Source organism: Cyphellophora europaea (genome assembly GCF_000365145.1).
Source record: "Cyphellophora europaea CBS 101466 unplaced genomic scaffold supercont1.7, whole genome shotgun sequence".
NCBI classification, from domain to species: Eukaryota; Fungi; Ascomycota; class Eurotiomycetes; order Chaetothyriales; family Cyphellophoraceae; genus Cyphellophora; species Cyphellophora europaea.
The window spans coordinates 1429206-1442656 of record NW_008481813.1 but is presented as its reverse complement, the minus strand read 5'-3'; the positions used below and the strand labels follow the sequence as shown (position 1 = coordinate 1442656).

General features: G+C 53.5%; 5 protein-coding genes across 5 annotated transcripts; 3 read left to right on the top strand and 2 right to left on the bottom strand.

The window, feature by feature from the left end:
• Positions 1-2546: 2546 nt before the first annotated feature.
• HMPREF1541_07646 (uncharacterized protein) lies at positions 2547-3772 on the top strand (the record flags this gene model as incomplete). The annotated part of the gene is made up of 2 exons (XM_008721970.1): positions 2547-3032; positions 3083-3772. 2 exons carry the CDS (start codon positions 2547-2549, stop codon positions 3770-3772), a joined length of 1176 nt encoding a protein of 391 aa, XP_008720192.1.
• A 478-nt stretch (positions 3773-4250) lies between these two features.
• HMPREF1541_07645 (uncharacterized protein) lies at positions 4251-5489 on the top strand (the record flags this gene model as incomplete). The annotated part of the gene is made up of 3 exons (XM_008721969.1): positions 4251-4358; positions 4408-4468; positions 4519-5489. The coding sequence occupies 3 exons, from the start codon at positions 4251-4253 to the stop codon at positions 5487-5489; spliced, it is 1140 nt and encodes a 379-aa protein (XP_008720191.1).
• A 1866-nt stretch (positions 5490-7355) lies between these two features.
• On the top strand, positions 7356-8522 carry HMPREF1541_07644 (uncharacterized protein; the record flags this gene model as incomplete). The annotated part of the gene is made up of 1 exon (XM_008721968.1): positions 7356-8522. The coding sequence occupies one exon, from the start codon at positions 7356-7358 to the stop codon at positions 8520-8522; it is 1167 nt and encodes a 388-aa protein (XP_008720190.1).
• A 257-nt stretch (positions 8523-8779) lies between these two features.
• HMPREF1541_07643 (uncharacterized protein) lies at positions 8780-9460 on the bottom strand (the record flags this gene model as incomplete). Its single annotated transcript, XM_008721967.1, has 1 exon — positions 8780-9460. The coding sequence occupies one exon, from the start codon at positions 9458-9460 to the stop codon at positions 8780-8782; it is 681 nt and encodes a 226-aa protein (XP_008720189.1).
• Positions 9461-10134: 674 nt separating this feature from the next.
• Positions 10135-12285, bottom strand: HMPREF1541_07642 (uncharacterized protein; the record flags this gene model as incomplete). The annotated part of the gene is made up of 2 exons (XM_008721966.1): positions 10135-11880; positions 11929-12285. 2 exons carry the CDS (start codon positions 12283-12285, stop codon positions 10135-10137), a joined length of 2103 nt encoding a protein of 700 aa, XP_008720188.1.
• Between the last annotated feature and the right edge of the window lie 1166 nt (positions 12286-13451).

The following is a 13451-nucleotide window of genomic DNA, read 5'->3' as shown; positions in this document are numbered from 1 at the left end:
CTACCTGTTCAATCAGTCGCCTTCATACTAGCGATTTTGATGTTTGAGATGACATATAATGGATGCAAACTATTCTTCTCTTTTCACCTCCGAGTCACCCCGCTCCTTTCTACCATTCTTCTGGAGATATCCTCCCTCTGTGTCTCGGACCATCTACTAGCCAAGTGTTCTTTGCTTGCCCTGCCCTGGCCCCCAAAACCGCCGATCGTCAAGCTATTTTGCCACGCCCTCCCGCAGGGTAATGGGCGCAGTATGCAGCCGGAACTGAGGCGAGGACCCTGAACTTGGAGAGAGAAACAAGCCTCAAAGGAGCGTTCCCCGATCGAGGCGGGCTGACTACGACGAACGACAGATCATGGTGCATACGCCAGCCACGGTTGCGCGGTGTGAGGGCTTCTACTTTGACTCGTGCCTATCGTAATTGTGACGTTTACGTAGACCAGTATTGTAGTCTTGCCTTCTCCACGAGCTTACAGAGCCGAGAAGACCAAGCGTAGGGAGTCTAGTCTGGCTCAGAGTGTCGCGCGGATGGGCGGGCACGTGCTCTCGGGATGGAAAGACGCTGGCTGCTAGGCTACGAGGACCGAGGTAATCGGGTTCGTTTCGATGGAGAACAATCAATGCGTTGTGACGATGGAGTCGGGAGTCTCGAGTCCAGTTTGCCGCGTTTGCAGCCTGCTGGCAGACTATTGCATTGCGAAAGCGGATTCCTCCAAGGCACTCACTCCTTGACTATCCAATACTCCGAGAGTCTGTCCTGGCAATGCAGCCTTACAGTAGTCCTGCCGCCATGCTCACACTGAGTCAGGTAGATGAGATATTAGCTATCAGCGGACGTGCAGTAGCGTCCAGCTGCAGCAACACTACTACTACGCGACCTTCCCGCTACGGGCAGATCGTCCGATGATATCTTCGAGAACGCATCTACGTTGCGGAGGATTTGTTCTCCACGCTGCAGTAGCGTGCGTGCTGGTTGTCGATCGCAACAGACCGTGGTAACCTACTGCTGCTACTGACCTCATCAGTCCTGTAGCGTGGCCTGGAGAAGGGGTGGTGATGTTTTGGTGCTACGCCGACCAGGAACACAGCACATGCTCTCTGGAACGTGACGCCGTTTCAGCATCTCATAGCCGCATGCAAGAGCCGCATGCAGCTCCACGTATTGAGCTTCCCTAATTTGCAAGAACTTACCTGTGAAGTCTGCTTACTACTGTCTCGCGGTTCCATAATAGGCGGAAGCCCACTTCGAGAAGAGCCCGTGCGTCGATCTCCGGGTCAATGGGGCCCCACAACACATTGAACACTTCCCGAAGCGCACCGCGTAGCGTATGAACCGAAGTGCGCAAGTAAGCAAGTGGTTGAAATTCCCAGCCAGAGCGACGTAGTCCAAGAGCCTCGGAGCAATGGAAATGGTGGAGCTCTCTAACCAAGAGCGAAAAATGAGGATCGACCGGCAGTGACGGATGATCGTCACTGGTGGCGCTGGCTCGGAGTTCGACTTCCACGGTAAGGAGGAGGCGTGCTCTATCTGCTGTAGCCGGTGAGCATATCACGGTGCCGTGGCGTGACTATCGATGAGTGAAAAGGGAGTGTGAGCAAGACTGCACTTACTGGCCGGAGGTACGCCGAGGGACCGCATGCCACCTGACATCAGTGAGTTGTACGCCACAAGCTCGCATCACTTTCGGCTGGAAGGCTGCAATTCGTGCTCAGATGCCTGTTGCCTGGGTGCCTGTTGGTGCCTGAAGCAAGTCGGCTCAACGGCCGGTGATCGAAGGTCTTGTGGTAGACGAAGCTCCAGGAGCCACGTGCGCCGATTCCCGTTGGTCAGTCGCACCTGGTGAGGCAGGTGGGATACCAAGTCGACGAGGATTGAAGTCCCGATTCATGGAGGGCGTATAGCTATGCCAGTCACTGGTAGCAAGAGCAGGAGGTAGATGCAGTTGTGTGGTCTTATTCTTTGAACGTCGTCCTCTGCAAGGGCAGGCGTTTTTCGGGTATGGACGACTCGACAGGATGTACTGTCATCAAGACCGACACTGGTTAATTGGAATCCTGGTAACTCAACTTTATGAGATCGCTGACCGTGTCTCGTGAGGCTAACTGATCTTGTTCACGTGCTGGGCGGCCGAGATGACAGAAATCTTAGCGCCGATGGCCTCAAGCATCTGCCTCGATTCCTATACCTTACCTGGCCGTATTGCGGCATGCAATGTACTCAGGCAGCAGCTGTAGCTGTGAGATCTGAACGAGACAAATGGAAGCTTCTTAGAAGGGTCAATCAACCAGACGTCGTGGTTCGTTGAATTGCTGTTGATGCCTCGAAGCTGCGGCCGTGCGCTAATCTGCGCGCCCCAACAAACGCGACGTCACTCGTCATCTTTCCTCATTCATCACCCACGAACTCATCCTCACACAAAGAACGACAAGTACATTGTTGGACTACGTCAGCGATAGCGAGCTTTATGTCATCTTCGTCCAGCTAACGTCGTTTTCTCTCACGCCATAGTCCATCGCAACACCGCGCGTGTGCCATTCCAGCAACGATGCTCGACCCCCTGCCACCACCACCGGCGTGGCTGCAAACCGCCATCACCCCTCTTGCGGAAGCTGTTCAACTCCCTACCTTACCCTATCACATCCACGAGGTGCTCTTCGCATACCTCCTCTACCAAACCATCGAAAGTGTCGTTTCGCCCTATTTCTCCACGCTGTTCTTTCCCAACATTTATAGAAAACTGCCGCGGCGCACGCGGATCAATTGGGATGTCCATGTCGTCTCCCTCGTACAGTCATGCCTCATCAATACTATGGCGCTCTGGGTCATGTTCAATGACGAGGAGCGCCGTGACATGCGCCACAGCCCAGTCGAGCGGGTGTATGGATATACCAGCGCGAGCGGACTGATACAGGCATTCGCAACGGGGTATTTCCTGTGGGACCTGATCGTCAGTACCCGACACTTCAGCATCTTTGGAATTGGGATATGGTTTCACGCTGTCAGCGCGTTAAGCGTCTTTGCTTTTGGATTCGTAAGCTTACTCACTCCCCAGAAAGTGAAGCACTACTAACCTGATAGCAGAGGCCGTTCGTCAACTACTATGGCCCTGTCTTCATCCTCTACGAGCTTTCCACACCATTTCTTAATGTGCACTGGTTCTGTGACAAGCTCAACATGACTGGCGGACAACTTCAATGGTACAATGGTATTACGCTCCTTGTGACGTTCTTCGGGTCTCGGCTTTGCTGGGGCACATATCAGTCAGTCCGTGTCTTTCAGGATGTGTGGCAGATTCTATACCACTACCCTCATGTACAACATGCAGGAGCGTCTCTGCGAGACGTGCACGACAGCCCTTCGTCTTCGATTTTTGTGCCACGCGATGGCCAGCTTTGCATGGGCCGACAAAGCTGTATTGCTGCTCAGAGTGAAGTCATGAAGTTTGCACACGCAGGAACACCAGCAATACCACTCTGGCTGGGTTTGGTCTATCTGACAAGCAACATCATCCTACATACGCTCAATTTTTTCTGGTTTGGGAGGATGATCGAGACCGTGCGGAAACGATTCGATGATAAACCGTCGGCGCAATCCGAAAAGATCAAGAGGAGACAGAGCATTATTGAAGAGATGGCGGATGAGCTGGATCAGGGCGAGATTTCAGGCTATGGTGTGCCAACGCCGCATGTTGAGAAGTCGCAGAAGGACTCGCTGACCACGGCTCTGCCTGATGCTGGGACAGAGATCAGCAAGAGGAGAAGAGATCTGTGATCATTTGAGCAGAGAGAAAGAGGTATAGTTCTGTACATGTTGAATATACACCGTTGACCTGGAAATGTGGTCGGATTGTTCTTGACTTCCCACAGGGTGAGTGAGAAGACGATTGACTACATAGTACCGTGGCTCGGAGTCATACTGTCACGACAGTCCTGCTGGCAAGCAGTGAATGTTCCATCAATGATATCTGTCCCAATCGTTTCATTATGCCCGATGCAGTGTGAAACGCGCCAGTGCTAACGGGGTTAGGAGTTAAGCTGTTGCCGGTGCGACGACTCCAAAGTTTGGATCTCAGGAACGAATCTACTCGCAACGGACCGCAGTCGCATGCGTGGTGAGCACGCTGGTCCACCTTCCGACAACTGCATTGTTTGCTCCGGGCTTCTTCGTACATTTTGCCAGGCATCGAATCGCACTGTCAACCGAGCGGGCCACGAATAGCGTCAAGGATCGTTAAGTCGCAACCCCAACAATGGCCTTTCTCTTCGGCGGCAGAGGCCGCCAGAAGGCGCCTGCCGAGATCGTGAAGTCGCTGAAGGATTTACTGTCAAAGTTACAAGAGCCGGTCACTAGTCCAAAAGTATGCAGGTCGCCATTCTGTGGGAGAAGCTGCTAACAGATGCTTGCAGGTGGAAGAAGAGGCAGCGAAGCATATGGCGCAGATGAAGTTGATCGTACAGGGAACGCCAGGTCAAGAACACGCCCTGAGTATTTGAGGGGTCTACTGACCACCCTCGCAGAAATGGACAGCAGCCCTGAACAAGTCCACCAGCTCGTCAACTGCATCATACAAGAAGATATCCTGTTCGAACTTGCACGAAGCATACGATTACTGCCTTTCGAGGCACGCAAGGACGCACAGATCATATTCTCTCACATTCTACGCTTCAAGCCTCCACCGAACACGCCCAACGAGACCACGGCGATCAACTACCTTGTCATGACCAGACCTGAGATTATTGTCGAGTTATGTCGAGGTTACGATGATGCAAAGAGCGCAATGCCATGCGGCACGATCTTACGACAGGCGTTACAGCACGACACAGTTGCAGCGGTTATCTTGTATGATGATAGCTGCCCCGGGGAGAAGGCAGTCCAGCTGAACACGGTGGACGTCTCTCGAAAACAATCCGGCAAGGGTGTCTTTTGGAGGTTCTTCGAATGGATCAATAAGAGCAGTTTCGAAGTCAGCGCCGACGCCTTCACTACGTTCCGAGATCTTCTTACGAAGCACAAGCCCCTCACCTCGCAGTATTTGACAACGAATTACGATCTCTTCTTCGGCACGTACTTCAACCCGACCCTCCTCCTTTCCACTTCCTACGTTACGAAGCGACAGTCGATCAAACTGTTAGGTGAACTCCTTCTGGATCGTGCCAACTACGTCGTCATGACTACATATGTTGCTAGCGGCGACAATCTGAAACTCACCATGAATCTCCTCAAGGACGACCGCAAGATGGTGCAATATGAAGCATTCCATGTCTTCAAAGTCTTCGTTGCGAACCCCAACAAGAGTGATGAGGTCAAGCGCATTCTCATCAAGAACAAAGGCCGGCTGCTGAGATTCCTTCCCACCTTCCTGGAAGGCAGAACCGATGATGACCAGTTCCTAGACGAGAAGAGCTTCTTGTTAAGGCAGATTGAGCTACTGCCGGACGAAGCTGAGATGGCAGCTGGTGGATCGCAGAGCGTGCAAGTCGGTGCTTAAGGCATCCGCCACTTTTGTGCATTTTTCGATGTTGATATGATTGATTGCCTTATGATGAATTACGGCGTGTTGGCATAGCGTGGCGCGGCATTGAACATTCTGTTGTATGTCAGGGATGGTCAAAGGAGCCAACTGATGCTTCTGGATTCGCATCTTATACTTAGGATACCGTGGTGTGTTTCCTTGGATTGTACACAATCCACAAGTCGCAATCATGAGGGCTTGGCTTGCCGCCTAGGTTGCCTGATATCCCCACTTGCACACGACACGTCTCCTCTCGTACTCTGTCCTGTTGCCCCTCAATCGTCCACGGACCAGTGGATCGATGCCGTTCACTACGCTGCTCACGGCCATTGCAGGCTTCTCAATATGCCCGTCGGCTCCACAACAACGATTGCAGCCTAAATGAAATCTGTCACTTGCTACCTTCCTACATGGGCCGATGGGCTCGATTCGAGCAAGGTGGCTTCAGAGACACCTGCTTGGCCTTATTGACGCATCCCGTCCGGACGTACGAAGCCTCGAGCTCCCGTGAGTCTTGATTGTCTCGTAGCATCTACTTCAGGGATAGCATCCTGCCTCCGCAAGCATTGCTGCCTCGCCATCGAGTTGACCAGTCCTCGAACAGTATCTATTTACGTTGTGCCCAATATGAGGCGACCATGGGGGTTTTGTTGTCTAATGGCCATGGTTGTGGTGTTTTGGCCAGTCCTGGTGTTCTCCTGCACGCCTTCTGCCTCTGGCGGAGAACAACTATCGTACATGTTGTCTAACTCAACCACGCTGGAGGTGTCCACGCAGCCTCAGCCACGAACTTTGAGTCCCTTCCCGAATCTGCCGGCGCCCTCAAGTCCACCAGTGCTCCCAATGCTAGCCAAACATCTTAATCTGGACTATGCCAGTCCCGAGTCTGCTGAGCTGACATCCGACACTTTGCGGAACATATGCGCAGCAGCTGACCCTATGAGAGCTCAGGTGCAGGAGGTCTCAGTGTCCGGGTATGGCAGTCTCGCCAATTGGACTGAAGTTACAGAAGCGCTCCCGTGCCTTGACAATCTACGAGAGCTACACTGGAATAGGATCGAACTCATGCCCAACATGAAAGTCTATCTCGAGGAGAACCTTCCACACTGCAAGCTACACCTCGACACAACGCCTCTGTGGGATTATCGCTCTCACCGGTCGTTCTCTGAGAAGGATGCCCTTCCAATTCTAGGCTCACCAAACCTCGCATCACTCAAGGCGTATATAGAGTACGATAGCGAACCCGCTCCCGAGCGGATATCATATATCCACGCCATCATGGCTTCGTGCCCCAACATCCGCAATTTCGATCTTGCCTTCGACCACAGTGGCTGCATAGTCAGCGGCGGGCAGCCACGAGGCTTCGACTTCACAAACCGCCGGTACTCAAATGCGAGTCTACCTCCCCTGGAGGTACTCCGGCTCCGCGGGTATGTCTTTCAATGGCCTCCCAGTGGTCAGAGACAGTGGGCCATGTTCGAAGGCTATTTCATACCAGAACATCTGCCTTGGCCGTTCTGTCGGATGGACTCTGGACAGGTGGAGCGTTATATGCCCCCTCCGATCTACGTAAGTACCATGGAGCCTATCATTAATCGACCGACGGAGAATCCGCGATGGTCTTGGTCGGGGGCCATGATGGCTTTGCTCGCTTTTGAACCTTCTCTCCATTCCTTCAGCCACCCACCGTCTCCATGAGAAGACCAGGGACTGCACGGGTTGATATACGGCACCACGACTTAGTAGTCTCGAACCTCTACTGTGGCAGGACCCAACATTTGCCAGCAACAGCTGTCCAATTTTATGATCACCCAAGATCAAGCATCACATATAATTCCTCACATGTTCAGTGGATATGCTGACCTGGATCTCCAGTCTAGCCTAGTGGATTTCAAAGACTGGCTCTTCGCGCCTGACAGGTCGCCCTGGATAGCCGACACTTATGAGCGTCTCACCGGAGACCATGATTATTCGAGCAACCCCGAAAATGAGCCATGCTACTTCCCTTGTTGCGAACCCGCACCAACGGATCATGTCAACCTTGACGCCTGGATAAAGCAAATGTCGTTCTCGGCAATCCATACTCTCGAGCTCGACTGGATTGACAGCACCGTCTCATCTCGTCTCTTCTACCGGCTGCTGTCCCTGACGAACCTATCCATCCACGGCGCCGATCGATGCTCGACGCAATCCCTGCAGTCTTACCTCGAACAGCCCTTACAGCCCCTGATCACCCTCCATCTCAGCAACATTCAACTCCCGAACAACACCTTCGGGCCCCTCATCACCACGCTCGGCAGCACGCACAGAAACCTCAGCGACCTCACTCTTCGAGCCGAGAACACCATTGTATCCCCTGCGGAACTCAACCGTCTCGCCTCCCTTCTCCCGAACCTAACATCCCTAACTCTCTCGCACAACCGCTCACTTCCCCTGCTCCCCTCCTCCTCACGCTATTCTCCTGAAGAAGAAGCAGCAGCAGCAGCAGCAGCAGCAACCTTCTCCTCCCTCCAACAACTCAAACTCCACGTCCCCTCCCCCGGAGACTTCTACAAGACACAGCAAGACACAGTCTTCAACGCCAGCACGCTCGCAACGCAATTCCGCGACCTCACCTCCCACCACCCCGCCAACAGCACCGCCTCCACGACTTCGACCGCAGCAGTACGCAACATCCCCGCGCCCAAACTGCAAGAACTCGAGGTCCTCATCGGGCCCTGGAGTCGGCGCAACGAGAACAGCATGCTAGGTCCGCCGACGGACGTTATGGGCCGCTATGTCTGTACCCGCCAGGCTACAGGCGATGACGAAAAAGGAGGAGGAGGAGGAGCCGTGGTGGTGGAGTGCAGCGGCGGCGTACTCTCGCCCTGGAGCCGCGGTGGGGGGGCTCTGGTCGAGGAGGGACCGTGCGCGAGGGAAGTGCTGGCGGATGACGAAGACATGGACATGTACGGCGGAATCGATGACTTTGAGATTGGGGATGGAACCTTGGAGGGAGAGTCGTGGTGAAAGTCGGAGAGTGCCTAGGCTGAAGAGTTGACTGTGGGGATGGGTGTGGCAGTCAATGACCAACACAGGTATTTCATCTTGTCTTGGCTGAAGCAGACGGACGAAAGGACATCACGAGGATCTACAAACTGACTCAAAGTGTAGTACACTGGCATGCCCGTTCAGGATACTGATGTGATGAACATTGTACATTTGAAACTAAGCGTTACTCCTCGCTGATCAAGCCGGCTCGAATATACTGCAGGCCGTAAATACTGTCACCGCCTTCCCAGCTTCCTCCTCGGCTCGTTCCCACCTCCAAACTCTGCTGGATCTACCGTACGGTACCCGGATTTCCTCCTCGCCGGCCGCTCCGGACTGTGCTCCTCAATGACCTCGACGACGTCGTCTTCCTCCTCCTCCACCATGACACTTTCCTCCACGGGTGCCGGTCTGCTCACCGACCTTTCGATGCGTATCTCTTCTCGCTCCCTCCTACGTTCCGTCATGGCGCTCCTGCCCCGGCTGCTTCGAGACCGCGAACGGCGACTTCCGCGATGGTGGTGATGTGTTTCGCGTATCTCTGTCTCGACAATGTTGCGGCCTGTGTACTGCCGCAGGATCAGGAGAATCAGGTATAATAGCAGGATAGCGCCGAACACGGCTCCGAGTGTGATGCCCGCGACTGCGCCTGGCTCAGGTGATGAGTTGATGGTGTCGTAGGTGGTGGGAATGGCGAGGATGTATTGCTGCCGCTTATCGAGGAGGTCTGGGCTGAGGAGGGAGCGGCTGCCTAGGCCGTACGAGGAGGACGAGGACGAGCTACTCTGGGCTGCGGAGCCAACGAGGGCGAAGACGGAGGCGAGGGGGATGCTGTTGCCTGGTGTAGTTGCCGCGCGGGTCATGAGGCGGGAGAGAAGGGTGTGCGCGGCTGAGTGGACGAGATGTGTAGGTGCCATAGCTGACAGGAAGGCTGTAGACGAAGCAGCAGCGGTGAGGGAGCTGGACTGTGAGTGTTTGGCGGCGGCGACTTTATCGCTAATGATGATAAAGGCCACACCCTACGCCTGCCTCAGCCGTGCTTTCAGCAAGCAGCGGCCGGCGCGTTGAAGTGAAGCAGCTGCTTAGAAGCGAGTGTTCGGTCTCAGTTGAGGGACAGCTCATCAACCGGGGTCCGCAGCTTGCGTTATCGATATCGGGAGCGGGTGATCGGCCCTAGCTGTCGGGCAGCAAACTCGATTTCTGAACTTGAGGCGGTGGTAGAGCGAGTGACTGTGAAATTGTTTGTAAATGTTCTGCAGAGAGTGTGGTGCAACTCAAGGGCAGTAACAAGCGCAGGCAGAAGAGAGAAGAGCCAAAAGTGCTGGAGGTTTTGGCTGGGGAGGCAGGAAGCAAGATGAGGCAAGCGACCGCCAAGGAATTCGAGGCCCAGCCACCCTCGGCAGTAGCCGAGATCTGGCTCAGCCAATCGCAGCCTTTCCAAGATTCCACTGTCGTAGGGATCAGGCAGTGGAATTCCCGAGGCTGGTGAAAGAAATACCCTGTTCAATTTCCAGACCGTCATTATTAAAACACCGTCATCATGGTCTCGCTAAACAGTCATTTCAAATCCAAGAACCACCAACGGAAACACCTATCTCGCTCTTGTCTTGGTGGGACTACGAGATAAGATGTCGAGCTTGCCATCAACATATTTCTCGCCACGAAGTCGCTCCTCCTCCCAAGCAGCCCGCCAACGCTCCTTCTCCTGGGCGATGTGCTCTTCCATCTCCGTCCAACACTCCTCGCGAATCTGTGCCTCCTGATCCATGGCTCGTTCTTCCACGAGTTGAAGTTTCAGTTCAGCCTCCGTGCGCTTGATTTCTTCCTGAGCCAAGCGCACAGCAAGGGTATCACATTCTTCCGATAGCCGCATGACTTCATTGGTTGCTTGTTCCAGCTCTTGCGCGTAGTAATACTGGTCTTGTGGGGAACTGCGACCATTGTTCAGATTTGGATACTTGACGCCCATCTGACTCGTGACACTCGGCACTCGGGGCACTGTCACCTCGCGTGCAAGTGCTGAGTACCGGAGTATCTGACTCGTTGCGTTGAAATCGCCCTGAGGGTCAGCAGTCACAATCATGACTGCCTTCTGAGCTGCCCTCGTGGTCGCTGATGGGTTGCTTGAGGAAGGAAACGAGTTGGAAAAGAGCAACTCGGTCAGCTTGCACTGGCGGAATGGGACAATAGGCTTGCTTCCATCATGTTGGCAATCGCTTTGCACTTGCAGGCACTGTCCCAGATACATCAGACTCTCGTTGATCTTACCAGCTTCAGCCAAAGTCGAGCCAGTCGTCTTGGCACTTCGAGCTCGTTCAGAACCAGCCAGATCGACGATTGATATGGTGCTGCCTTTCCAGTTCTCGGGGCCGTACCGACCATTGTTACGGCCATGTGTGTTGCGCTTGACTTCGATGCAGAAGAAGCCGTGACTTCTAGAGCTCACACTGTTGGATCCAGTGCCTGCTACCCTTCGTTCGGTGAGCCCGGTTTCCAGCACCATCATTGCCTCCTCATAGCTGCCGCAGACGATTTTGCGGAGCCCCGCCACCACTTTTCGATCGGGCGATAGCTCAGTATTCTTGAAGAGAAGTGGTCTGCGCGTCAACCCTTTCTGTAGAGCTGCCGCTTGTCTTGTGGTCGTTGCATTCGCGCCTGCGGCTGGACTTGAAAGAAGATCGAAGATCCGATCGTTGTACACCTCGTACATGGAGACCATCACCACGTAGTCAGTGTCAGGATTAGGATCCACGGCAAAAGAAGAAACGTTGGGTATCTGAGGGAGTCCACTTGGCCGTGGTAAGGGCATTTTGCGAGAGTGGTTAGAAGGAGTTTCCTGCACAACGAGTTTAGCGGTTTGCTTTTTAGGGGTCAAGCGGCGCCAGAATGGAAGTTTCGCTGGAGGTCTCCAAAGTTCCTTCTTCTTGGGCTCATTGAAGCGGGCAGAGTGGTGGAGGACGCCGTAATCTCGTACGATTACGTTGTCATCCGCGTTGGGACCTGTGCAACTATAGAGGGGGGAGGAAGGGAAAGAGGCGGGAAGCTCTCCGGAATCAGTGCGTACCATCATGGGAGTTTGTGCTCTAGACATGGGCGTCTGCGCACGTGATTGTCTGGCTCGGTCGCCATCGCTGTAAATCGAGTCGAGGAAAGCAGTTGCTGACTGGATGTGCGCCTCCGATGGGTCCGACATCTGCAAAGACGACAAGAGGCCAGCATCGGTCATTCGATTTGGGTGAGTCGGACATCTGAGATTGTGACCGATTGATTGAAATAGCAGATCAAGCGACATCTGCGTCAAGCCTCGCTGTGACTTTGAACCTAGGATTGTATGACTCTGTGTCCGTCAGACCTGCTTCGGAGCGATTTTCTGCAATATTCCTACCTTTCCGCTGCCAGTAACTCCAAGTGTCGCAATTAGACCGTCTCTACCGGTCTGAAGGACGTTTTTCACATTCTCTACGACCTGAATCTCTTCGAATACCTCGAGTTGCCCGGCGTCTTCTCTGAAGATCTTTGTGAATCCAAACCGCTCTATGGCTCGCTTCCGTGACTCGTTTGGAGGCTGCAAAGTGATGTGTGTGGGATGTCGCATCGTCTCGGAGTTCGCAACTTCTTCGCCAGTTTCAGCGCTCGCGGGTGGCTCGACAATCAACCACGGGTCGGTGCGGTCTTTCGAGGAAGCCTGGATCGGCGGGCGTAGACGCAGGTAGACTTGAAAGAGCGACGTTGACGCCGACATTGTGTAGACTAGGAAAACGCGATATGGTAGACGGCAAGATGTGACTGTTTATGTTGGTCGAGGTTGTGGTCGCATGCAATGCAGGCTGTAGATTGGAACGTCTTGCTGGAGATCGCAACGCGGAAAGCCGAGCTCAATACACGTTACTGCTTTCGGTCTAGTACAAGTCGCGCGGGGCAACCTAGAGCACAAGGCAACCACATCTATCTTGACCAAATGCCTTGGTGCATTGTTTCTTATAGACGTTGTCGCTTGCTCGTTGTCTACACTATAGCTTTCGGCGTAATTTGACAGAGTTAAACTACGATGTCTACCTTTCCCACCATCACCAGCGCAGATAGGCCGCTTGCCGTCCGACTCCTCTTTCTTCACTCGACCTAGTGCGGTTGTCCTAGCTGAATGTGACTAGAGGAACACTCTTATTTTCGTACTCTGGCCGCTTATATGCTTCTCTCCAAGTATAGCCATGTGTATTGACGCACCAAGTGATGGAAGGGCTTCTGTAGGCAGTCCCTTCACCAGTCACCTCGTCTAACCGATCATGTCACTAGTGACAGAGCGTGATAGCATGGATCACCTTCTAGATACATGCATACTTTCTAAGCTTCTGGTCTGTTTCACAGAACCCAAGCACTACTACAGTGAACGTTTGACTGCACAAGGAAAAGAAGTTCGTCTTTACACAAGCAATGGCAATTTCACAAATCGTTTTTAGGCTGGCCCTGCTTCTGCCACTGGTGTTTCTGTATTCTTCGCCAGTCGACCGCAGCTATACTAGTGAAGTTTGATAATGTCAACCGCAATGCTACGATCGACACACTATTTGAAGGATTCAAAGGGGCCAAAGTCAACATACGGCGAGTCGACCCTCTCCTGCCATCGACATTACTGCCCTTCGGGCCCACATTCAAGCACTTCCCAGATGAGAACCGCTTGAATCATGCCAAATCATCTTTCGTCAATGCTCTACAGATGGCCTTATCTGCACATCGTGAGATGTCAAAGGGTTGCGTGGCCGATCCCACTGAGACATACTTGCGATACTTTCCACCCAATACACAGCGGGTAGTAGAGCAGGCTCTCATGAGCATCATCGGGGCTGGTGGACAAGGCACTGGGTGGATGGCGGATCCTGAGTACCCGCTAGTCATTTCTTATGAACGACC